We start from the raw sequence: 12,373 nt of genomic DNA, 5'->3' as shown, positions 1-12,373 counted from the left end.
ATTGGTATTTGAGAAATCGAAGTCAATCCTAATCTTTCTACTTTACGAAACTACTTGCCAATTTAAATTGACATCATTGAGATGGCATGACATTAGGAAAGGATGGACTTTAAAATGCGCATGCTATCTCCTTAGTGCCAAAGATGCTCACTTAAGGTTTAAGGAGCTATCTATCATATATTGCTACGGCAAGTTTACCACATGTTTAAATATTAATTATCAATGCTAAAATGGAGTGGATTCTTGATCTTAGATGGTAACCTTTGCATAATTGAACAACTCGTTTAGAATTTCTTGTTTTGGTCACCTATATATTATATAAGTATTTATATTTTATAAGAAGTTAAAAATTAACCCTAAAATGACTAAAACCTCCGATTAAAGCAAAACAACGATTCATTATTAGAAACCTTTATGTCCACGGATCGATACTTGGTTCTTACCAATACTATTCTACATATACGATAGGTACACTTGCCTATTTTGTGTGTGTTTAGTCTTTGTAGAAATCACTTTTATAAATTTAAAACACGATCTTGTGCAAAAGCAAATCATTCCATCCATCATATTTTATACCACATGAACGCACGCATCAACGACGAACATGTAGTGACGGCCAAAGACGTAACCAAAACTCAGACTACGGGCTGTTAGAATGTAACTAAGATTAGGGCTATTTTTTGGCGACGTCCACATGAAGGTGACCACAAGTATAATTTGATTATAACGAACTGTTACTGGCAATTCGCTAATATGAGATGAAAGTTTAACTATTTTTAACAACAACATAAATCTTGATCTTTATTCTTTAATTAGGTTGTCGTATAAGACGTTCCTTGGCAGTATAATGATCTTACGTATCAAATTTGGGGGCAAAGATTAAGCAACAAGAAAAAAACCGGGTCACGGATCCGGGTCAAATACAGTTATGGGTTGCTGGTTTCTGATTATGGGTATAATATTATTATGTATTAATATATTTTATTTGCATATTAGTCCCTGAAGTTATTGAGTGGATACATAATGAGAAGATAGTTTTAATTTGGATAATATATAATATAAATAATTAAACAATAATATAATAACAATTAATTAACTCGATATTTTTATTTGATAAATAACCCGAACGTAAAAGCGGGTCGGGTAACGGATATAAAACAGTAGTTAGAAAACCCGAATTGTTATATTTGTAGCTCCAGAATGTTTCAGTTTATGCTTTTACCTATTATCTGGATATACCAAGAAAGATGTACGGTCTAATGTGGCTACTATGAAATATTTACTCATGGGCGGGGCAAGCTCTTATATTCTGGTTCATGGTTTCTCTTGGCTATATGCATCATCCGGGGGAGAGATCAAGCTTCAAGAAATAGTGAATGGTCTTATCAATACACAAATGTATAACTCCCGAGGAATTTCAATTGCGCTCATATTCATCACTATAGGAACTGGGTTCAAGCTTTCCCCAACCCCTTCTCATCAATGGACTCCTGAAGTATACGAAGGAGTGCGGTTCGTTCGATAAATTCCTACCTCTCTATCTATCTCTGAGATGTTTGGATTTATCAAAACTCCATGGACATGCAGGAGAGAAATGCTATCCCCACTTGAACCTTGTTTAGAGATGTTTTCGCTGGTATTGACCCAAGTTTGGATTCTCAAGTAGAATTTGGAGCATTACAAAAACTTGGAGATCCAACTACAAGAAGACAAACAGCCTGATATAACATTTCTTGCAACATTTCTTTTACAACATTTCTTTGGTCTCTTTCGAATTGATTTTCTTTTTATCATTGTAATTTTATTTTATATATGGTACCAGATAAATCTTGATTTGAATCGTCATTTTTTTGTTACTCTTGCTCTTTCTTTATCTGGGATATGTGATCCGCCCAAAAACAAACAGGTATGGAAGTTATAACTGTAAACCAGGATCGAATCTATGGAAGCATTGGTTTATACATTCCTCTTAGGTGCTGTTTGTTTTTGAAGACAAAAATTGTCTGCAATCTGATTTCATCTGATTTAATGTCTGCAACTGAAGATGTAGCCTGAAGGTCTGCAATATGAAAATATAATATTGTTTTTTTTTATAAACAGTATATCGTCTGCATAAGTTGAAAAGTAGTTACCTATCATATATATTACAGTAGATAAAAGTCATTTAACGTTTGTAGACTGCTAAAATAATTGGTAGTGGTGTACGAACTATGGAAGTGGGTGGTGGTAGACAATTGTGGTAGGCGGTGAACGGTGGGTGGTGGTGATGGACGGTTGTGGTGGTGGTGGATGGTTATGGTAGGGTGGTGGTGGTGGATGGTGGTGGCGACGGAGGGTGGGTGGTGGCGGTGGCGGGTGGTGGTGGCGACGGACGGTGGGTGGTGGTGGTGGATGGTGGTGGTAGTGGACGGTGGTTGTGGCCGACAGGGGTGGTGGTGGTGATGGACGGTGGTGGTGGTGGGTGGTTAACGGTGGTGGTGGTGAGTGGTTAACGGTGGTGCTGGACGGTGGTGATGGCGGCAAACGGTGGGTGGTGGCAGACGGTGGTGGTGGTGTTGGACATTGGGTGTTGGTACTTGGTATGATGTTAAGAAGTGTGAAGATAGTGAAAAAAGCTTATTTTTTAAGACCATTTAAGGAGTTTTCGGATCTTTTTTTTTAAAACAAACAGTCTTCAAGAGCTTATGTCTGCGCGCCCGCAGACATAGGCTCCTTGCAGACCTTATAAGCAAAAACAAACACAACCTTAGTCTCGACTCTAGGGATAAATTTTTTCGCTATCTTTTATAGAGAACCGCCGAAAATTACAACTAAAAAATAAAAAAAATTCAATGATTTTTCATTATCTCAATTGAAGTAATGAGCCTCCCAATATTGGGAGGCTCATTACTTCAATTAGTCCTTATTTTCCTCGAATGGATCTCTTAATTGTTGAGAAGGCTTCCCAAAAGCGGTGCATAAGGTGTACCCTATAAAACTTACAAGTAAACTATATATAAAGATGGCGACTATGGTTGTTGTATCCATTATTATATCTCTTTACGACTAGGAATGTGCACAAAATCGGAAAAACAAAACGAAAGTAAAAAAAAATGAAAAAAACTGAAAAAATCAAACCGAATTCGAAACCGACGCTTCGGTTTTAAACTTTAGTAAACACCGAAATAATGGTTTTGGTCTGGGTTTTGTGTTTTTCTGAAGGAAAGCAAAACAGGACGTTTTCGGGATGCTGCTAATAACCGTTTAATGGCCAGTGTTTTTCCTTGTGTGGATCTTATTTGAATAGGAATTTGATGAATCTATCCACATACACGTCTTGCTTTTACTAGTATGCATATGAAATTAATCATTTTCGGGGAACCAATCCGAGATTAACAAAAAAACCATAAAAAACGTACCGAACATTAACCATTAAAACCTAACCTACCAGATGTTCAGTATTCTATTAATCATTAATATTTTCATAATAAAATATATTAAGCTCGATATCAGTGTGTAATAATAATTACACATTTACTTTATGATGTAATTACATAATTACTCGATTCACACAATTAATATTTTAATTTGTGATATTGGTTTTTAATACTCCCAACTTTCCCTCATTGGTAGATAACACTCCCAACTTTTGATTTGTCACCCACCACTCCCAACTTTCACCATATTTTCCTGTACCACTCCTCGTCTAAACGAACACTAACCTCGTTAATGTTTTGGACTAAAAATGTCATTCAAATTAGTTGAGGGGGTAAAATAGAAATTTTATTATTAACACACAACCTCCATTTCCGGCGACCTCGTTTTTCCGGCGACCTCATTTTATCGGCGACCTCATTTTTCCGGAGAATTTGAGTTTTCCGGCTATCTCGTCTTTCAGAACACCATATCCATCATTTCACCGAGCTTCACATATGAATTTGAGTTTTCTGGCGAGTTGCAGGTTTCCGGCGAACACCATATCCATCATTTCACCGCCCACCGCCGCAAAACTGCAACCCCCGCCCCCCGCCACCACCAGTGTCTCACCCAGCCACCTTCCGGGGTCTCCTGCGTGCCGGAAAATCGAGTTGAAGGTTTCCGGCGAGCACCATTTTCATCATATCATATGTGAATCTCAGTGAAATGATGGATATGGTGTTTAGAAAGACGAGATAGTAGGAAAACTCAAATTCGCCTGAAAAAATAGGTCGCCGGAAAAACGAGGTCACCGGAAATGGAGGTTGTGTGTTAAAATTAAAATTTCTATTTTATCCCCTCAACTAATTTGAATGACATTTTCAGTCCAAAACATTAACGAGGTTAGTGTTCATTTAGACAGGAAGTGGTACAGGAAAATAGGGTGAAAGTTGGGAGTGGTGGGTGACAAATCAAAAGTTGGGAGTGTTATCTACCAATGAGGAAAAGTTTGGAGTATTAAAAACCAATATCCCTTTAAATTTCATGTGTATTTAATCTAAATTCTCTCTCTCTCTCTCTCTCTCTCTCTCTCTATATATATATATATATATATATATGGGATGGATCATGCGAGAAATGATATTATAGCAAGAAGTGCGAGAAGTTGATCTCAACCATTGATTATCCCCTAGTTGTTAAAAGCATTAATTCCCCTAATTACTCCTAGATTATTCTTCATATTAAATCTTTTAGAAAGTTACAAAATTTAGAAAAGATAAATTGTCTTTTATATAAAAAAATCCTCTAGAATAATTTTAATGAAATATAATTGAGAGAAATTTTTTACATTTATGGTTTCATAAGATTTATTTGAATTTTCTTTTACGTACCTACATATGAAAATAAATGTATATGTAGGTGAATTGTAATTACTTGATCACGTACACAAGTAACACGATAATCTACATATAGCTTATGTTTAATTATACAAATTGTTAGTTATTTTTATTTTTATCAAAACGTAACTCGTATTACAAACACAACTTATTTTCATCTTCACAGATTTTGTTTATTTTGTTTTCACCAACACATAACTAATATTCACTTACACAGATTGCTAGTTTATTTTATTTTCACCTACATATAAATAATATTCACCTACACATAACTCGTATTGCCTACACATAAAAGATAGATTATAGAATAATTAAAATAAAAATAAATAACATGGTGTGTTCCTACGTTGCGAATATTTTAAGTTTAGGTTAATTCTATTAATTGTATGTGATATTATGAACATGTTTTGTTTGTGTAGGTTAATTTTGTGAACAACGTAGGTAAATACAAATGGATAGGCTATAACATGAAGTAATGAAATTTGTATATATAGGTTAATAATGTGATTTGTGTAGGTTACCATGAACTAGTTATGTGTATGTATATTAATATTGTGATATGTGTAGGTGATAATATGAACTAGTTTTTTTATGTCTATGTTAATATAATGATTTGTGTAGGTATTTGTTTTTATGATGGTTAATGTAATTTTTTTATAGTATGAGTATGATGGTTTTGTTTTATGTATTTTTGAAGATTAAATCAAATTAAAAAATAAATATAAATGTATAGTCATTTGTAACTTAACATTAATTAGTATTAATTACCAAAACAAACTTCAAAACTTTTTACTAATTACTTCTACAATTAATAATCCAAAATTAAATAGAAAAATTTTGATTGGTTAGAATCTCTTCTTGCACTTCTCTCCATAAAAATACTTCTGGAACATCATATGAAATGGAGTGAAATTAAGGATTAATGGAGTTATATCTTCACTTCTCGCACTTCTCGCTGTAATATCACTTCTCGCAAGATCAATCCCATATATATATATATATATGTATGTATATATATATATATATGTATGTATATATATATATATATGTATGTATGTATATTAATTAGAGAGAGAACCCTAATGGACAATATCTTCATGGTCTAACCCATGCTCACCCCGCCATTAGTGAAATGGAGGGTGCGGCATGGTGTTTGCGTGAAGGTGGGAAGCCACATCATCACCACGTGTGGCCATTAACAGGGGCGAAGCTATGTGGGGACCGGGGGTGGCCCTGGTCACTGCCGTTTTCTCCGTTAAGAGAGTAAATTTCATGATTTTTCTCGAAAAGATTTTATAGGTACTAAGCACGGTCACCCCCAATGTAGTTTTCCAAAATGCTACCAGTCACCACTGATTTTTTTTTTTTAAATATAATACCTTATCGTTTGTTTTTTTTTTCTAAAACTCGCAATATTTATAAAAAATAGTTACAAAATATTAGTCGAATAGTAAAAGATTTGTTTTTATAAATATTTTAGATCTTCGCAATTCTTTTTCTAGGTATTCACCCTTAGTGATGAGATCGGTACCGTACCGGTACCGATACTAAAATATTCGGTTTGGTACCGGTATTGAAGGTAAAATTTGAGATATTACGGTACCAAACTCAAAACTTTGGTATCTATTCGGTACAGACGGTACCAAATCTGTATCGATTTCGGTACCGGTACCGGTATCAATACCGAATTTTCTTATCCCCACTCACCATTCCTCTCGTATCATCATGAATATTTTAGGTTTTTGTTGGTTAAAAAATTTTATTTTTTTTATTGTAAGAACAATTGTTTGAATAAATGAAGAAAAAATAGATATATAGATGTCATATTGTTTGATCCAACCCCACCCGAATCACCGACACGAACCAATCGTCGACCCGAAAATTTTTGAGTCCGTGACTTCGGTCACCCACGTGACTAAGCACAAGCTTCGCCACTGGCCATTAACCCTGTATACCACGCAACCTTATTGTTTTAACAATATGTTGGCTATTTTACTGTTATCGAATTAACTTATCGATCAAGAAAATAACGTTAGAGATTTTACAAGTTAGGTGGCGCGAGAGTACGTACTCGATTTAATTCTAGACGTTTGAATTTATTATGTTGCTATACTTGGGCTTCTAATTAATTATTTGGGCTCATGTGTGATGTGGGAATCGGTTTTTATATGCCAATGTTGAAGGTGTTAAACTCTCTCTAATGATCTTTATACATACATTCAAATGGAAATCTAAATCATGAATATAAGGATAATTGCATCAACCAAATAATTTCCAACATATAATATTTTAAGATTTGATCATTATAATATAGTTATATAAGGACCTTAGATTAATATAAATATTCAATAAATTTTAATCTTACAAAGTGACATCAAAATAACACAATTGATAAGTATCCTCACGAAGATCATACACAGCATGACAACAAATTCTTCTTCATTCGTGAGCATTACGTGTGTAACAACTTAAAGCAGTGGTCAGAAAGTCAAATTCTTTATTGTCATCTTCTTTGGGGTAACGTGTGACATATCTCAAATCCACGTATTACAAAATTGGCCTATGCCTCGTATATTTCCGCTAAATACTGTCTCATTTTGTCATTTATTCTTGCTATCTCCCAAATCACAAATTCCTCTCAAAGTATACAAAAGGTGGCTTACTAATCATTTAAACTTTAAAGCGATAAAACTTGGATAAAAACAACATATTGCTCATTTAACACTATATTTATGTAAAGAACATTGCTCTAGAGGTACTTAGTAACTTTCTTGAAGAGAGTTCATTGGTTCTGTTTGTAACAAAGTGTTATGTGTGATCCAAGGGTTTTATCGTAGTGGGCATTCAAGCGATGAGTTTCTCTTAGAATTGGTAACGGGCCAGGTTACCAGCGTTGTTTGTGATCACACACGTATGTGGCCTTTTGTCAATGGATACACTCGGATGGCGAGACTTTGTTGGTCATTTGAAGAAATTAATTATTATATCAAAATATGATATGAAGTTTAGTCAGAGTAAATTAGTTACATTTCCATTTTTGATAAAGAAAAACCATTTTAGAAAGAAATAAAATGTAAAGAAAATAAATTGTCGCTTTCATATTTTAGTTTCCATTGAATTTCAAACAAAAGTTAACCGATTCATTCGACTTTCTTATCATTTTAGTTTAGATTTTATTTTTGCATAAACAAAGTACGAAAGTCTTGATTTAAAATCATAGGAAATGGATACACACTTGTTAACCGGATGTCATTCTCGTATGTCCTGCAAGTCTTTCCACTTCGGTGAAATTATTCAAGAACCAATTTTGCAACATAATATATAGGCCCACCAACTCTTCTAGAAGCTCAATCATGCTATTGGGAAAAAGTATCAAATAGAATTTGAAAACAAGAAAACCTTAGATTCCCAAATGATATCAAAAGTTTGTGGTTACATTCATTATCCATATGTCTATTGTGCCCTTAAATAATATAAAAAACCAACCTTCTTATTTAGTATTTACTTAACTTTATATACCACTTTTACTTTCATTTATTATCTTATCACTATTTTATTATATGAACCAATAAAAAATTAACGGGTATACTAATACCCTACTCACCAGTGCAACTAGATGAACCGTCTTTTGATGGCTTAACTACTTAAGATTGAAAAAGAAATTCAAATATGTTTTTATCATTGTTTAATCTTGACAAATTTTATAAAATAAAACAAAACTTCTTATTTACTTAATTTTATATTTTTTTTAGAACGAAGATAGTCTACGGTGTGACTGAGAGGTTGCAGATTGACTTACAACCGACCCTAGTTTGAAACCCAACAGTGTTTCTCTAGAAGGGCATAACCCCTGGTTCTCAGGTCCTCCGCACGTCCTCAGATGAACTTTCTCCCCCTGATACCACTTTACACCAGTTGTGTTGTCACAAGAGTTGAAACCCTCTGGCGTAATGTAGGCAAGATAAAACCTTGTTTTGACTTGGATTTGACTGGCGACCTCATGAAGGAAGCATAGTTTTAATCTTCATAGTCATAACCAACTGAAGCCCAGAAGGTTATTTACTTAATATTATATACCATTCATATTTCGGTTCCTATCTTATTATTACTATTATATTGCAAGAACCAACAGAAAGAATTTACACGTTTATAATACCATATTAACCGGTGTCACCAGACAGGCTGATAGCTTTTGATAACTCAACCACGAATTCCTATTCAAAATTCTTTTATTGTTGTTTAAACCCGTTAACTAATAGAAAAGGCCTACAGATTTGTTAATTTTATAAAAAGCAAATCCAGATAAACAAATGAATGAAATTTAAAAATCATCCATTTAAACACCTAGACATTTATCTAATTATTTCTTAAAGACAACACAAAAATAAAATAAATTTAAAACCAAACATCTAATATTCATGATCTTGTGTAGCTTCTGATCTCCAATACCTTGCTTTCTCAAACCCATTTTCAAAATTCTCAAAATCTTGTATCGTCTGATCAATCTCTTCTTGTGTGTTCATCACAAATGGACCCCACTGAACCACGGGTTGACCAATGGGCTCACCCCCAACCAATATAAACCTTAGCATTTTAGATGACTTGTTCCAAGCCTTGAGCCGGTCACCCGGACCCAAAAGTAGCAAATGGTGAGCCGAGGTTGATGATGATCTTGATTTCCCAAACACTCCTTCGCCTTCCAACATGTAGACGAACGCGTTCCATGATTCGGGTACGGGTTGTTGCATTTTGGCCCCGGGTTCTAGTGTAAAATCAAGGAACATTGTTGGTGTCCTTGTGTAGATTGGTGATTGTACTCCTAAACTCTCACCGGCTATAATTCGGACACTTACACCGTCTTCGCCAGCTTCTAGAATGTTTGTGCTTGAAATCTCTTGGTACCTTGGTTCAATCCTGTTCATAAAGGGGTTTACGTTAGATCCAAGTCAAACCCATATATATGTTCATCTAAGTTGGTCGTGTTCAGGTTTATCTAGGTTTATCTGGTATTTTATACTTTATTTAAATATATTTTGTCTTAACTAGTGTTTTATAGTTTAAATGAGCATTATGCTTTATAGTTTAAATGTGTAATGTTTGGTTGACCCGTTTATTTTTTTTTATTTATATATATATAAAAAAAAGATAAGTTTTTGTCATAACTTAAATTTATTGGCTATTTTATGCAAAATTATAAAAAGTAAAAGAGAATTTAACATCATGTTTAATAGTTCAAAGGTAATTGTTTATATGCATTTAAAATTTTGGTTGAAAATTTGTAATTTAAGAGTATTAACATATAAAAAGATTTTAAAAAAATAAAAATTTTGAGTTCAATAAGCCGTGAGTCAACCCTCAAAAACTCATGTACGGGTTCTCATGTGTCTGACAAGATTTTCATGTTTGTGTCATATTTTTATGATTTGATTTATCAGCTTGTGAACTACCTATTTAAGACACCTGATACAATTAATATATGAATAAAAAAAACTTTTTTTAGTAAACATAGCCTAGATAACTGATATGCATGTATTTAGAGCATCCGACACACGGATGGCATGGTTGGCCGTGGGCGGGCCCACGCTTTCGGTTTCGCGTCAAGCAACTAATATTCTTACATCTTATGTCTAGATGAGAGGTTGATCCATAATTGCAATCCCTTTTGAGTGCCATGAGAAGCAGACATTTCAGAATGCACAATTCCTCTTCCAGCAGTCATCCACTGCAAATCACCAGCTTCAATTGTGCCTTTATGCCCCTCAAAGTCTTCATGTGTCACAGCTCCCTGCAGCCAGTTGACCACAACTATTATTACTTTTATTATTATTAACCCACTAAACTAAACCCATTTCACCACTTGGATCATCACCATCAACTCCCAACTATTCTCATTTTAAATTCAAAGTTTTCCCATCTTTCTAAAGTCAAAACACTATTTATAATCCTGTTTACCACTAAAATAAGTGGATGAATAATGTAACCAAATTATCACATCCAAATTAAAATTTTATTAATGTAACTGAAAGGGATGGATTAACAATTAAGAACTACTTCGCATTGCCTTCGTGTTTCTTTAATTCAAAAGCTGGTTTTAACTCGCTAAGGACTTTATCTAGAAGGTCAAATATATATATATACATATACATTAGGGTAAATAGCACAAAAAAGCTAAGTGCAGTTTTCACTAGAGCACTAATGTGACACAATAAGGAGAGTAGTGCAATAAGTTTGGTAAGTGTAAACAGCATAAAGACAACGCGTTTAATGTAAAATGTTAACGTAGTAACGAACTACTCAATTATGCAAACTTTATCATTTTTTAGTTTTCAGCCTATCCTGGCAAATTTTGTAATTCAAAAATATTACAAACTAAGCACATTCTACTCTTCCATGACATAAACCATGTAAAAAAACAATATTTATAATAACGTGTAGAATTATATTTATACCTGTAACATGTATGTGACCGTTTCGAAACCTCTATGTGGGTGATCAGGAAATCCAGCAGGAGCAGTTACTGTAAATTACAAAACAAAAGTAACAAACAAATTAATAATCAACTAACAACATTTTTTGTTGAATGCTAGAAACGACAAGGAGTGTGACTCACTAGAGAATTCATCAAGAACAAGAAATGGATCAAAATATTTGAGCTCAAACCTGAAAATAATAAATAAATTTACAATCAATACCATTCGTATTATAATATTATTCCAGACACGGAGTAAATTTGGTGTAATTTACTGCTGAGCAGGGGTAGAGGTAACATTTATCGTTAGAATAAAAAAAATACTATTACAGTAATATTATTATGCATATTTAGTAGAATAGGCTTTGCGATTCAAAAGGGGATAGCGGCGCAGCTTGTTGCTCGCTTACCCATTATCCAGATGTAGTTCGGTTTGTGTTATATATAAAAGGATCAATATTTTCTCTATTATCCATATGTCCTCTTAGAGGCATTTAAAACTTTAAACAAACCTTCCTATGCTTCGTCTAACGATGGCTCCAGCGCCTTCGTGTTGAGGTCTGGCAAGGAACTTACGAACGACGGTACGAGGATCGCCAGACATTGGTTGTGATTAATGGTTAATGATTGTTGTAAAATGTTGTTTGAATTTGTTTGTGAGAATAAAGAAAGTTTGGAATGTATTTATACACAGCCAGGGGAAGGAGGGAGTGGGTCAAACGAATACGGGTGAGCGGCCCATGTGGGCCTAACTTGAGATATGGGTATTCAAGTTTCTTAAATGTTTGTATGATGTCACCTTATGATCATGGTGATGTAGTGGGACATTGCATTACGATTCGGTATGGCTGACGTGGTACACCATGGGTTTAACTTAGTTGCATATGAACCCTCAACAATATTTATACATGGTTGTAAGCTAATCAGTTAATGCCGGAAAAATATCGGATATTGGTCAAGGACCGATATCTGAGATATCGGTTATCACAGTGAGATATCGGTGGAATATCGGTAATTTTAATATCATGTAAAATTCATATATATAGCAATTTAACACTAATAATTCATATAGTCTTCTACTATTAACAAATTAACCTTATGCAAATTGTAA

At 34.0% G+C, this 12,373-nt stretch overlaps 1 protein-coding gene across 1 annotated transcript; it reads right to left on the bottom strand.

Moving 5' to 3' along the window:
• Positions 1–9,129: 9,129 nt before the first annotated feature.
• Positions 9,130–11,995, bottom strand: LOC143611367 (pirin-like protein). The gene is made up of 5 exons (XM_077085577.1): positions 11,775–11,995; positions 11,404–11,453; positions 11,243–11,310; positions 10,412–10,578; positions 9,130–9,707 (listed from the first exon to the last, which is right to left on the bottom strand). The coding sequence occupies exons 1-5, from the start codon at positions 11,864–11,866 to the stop codon at positions 9,203–9,205; spliced, it is 882 nt and encodes a 293-aa protein (XP_076941692.1). The 5' UTR covers positions 11,867–11,995; the 3' UTR covers positions 9,130–9,202.
• Between the last annotated feature and the right edge of the window lie 378 nt (positions 11,996–12,373).

The sequence above is a fragment of the Bidens hawaiensis genome, unplaced genomic scaffold (assembly GCF_021521415.1).
Source record: "Bidens hawaiensis isolate Kalapana, Puna unplaced genomic scaffold, B.hawaiensis_p1.1 tig00030838_1, whole genome shotgun sequence".
Lineage (NCBI taxonomy): Eukaryota > Viridiplantae > Streptophyta > Magnoliopsida > Asterales > Asteraceae > Bidens > Bidens hawaiensis.
The sequence above is the reverse complement of the archived record's forward strand: the minus strand, read 5'-3'. Positions and strand labels throughout refer to the sequence as shown.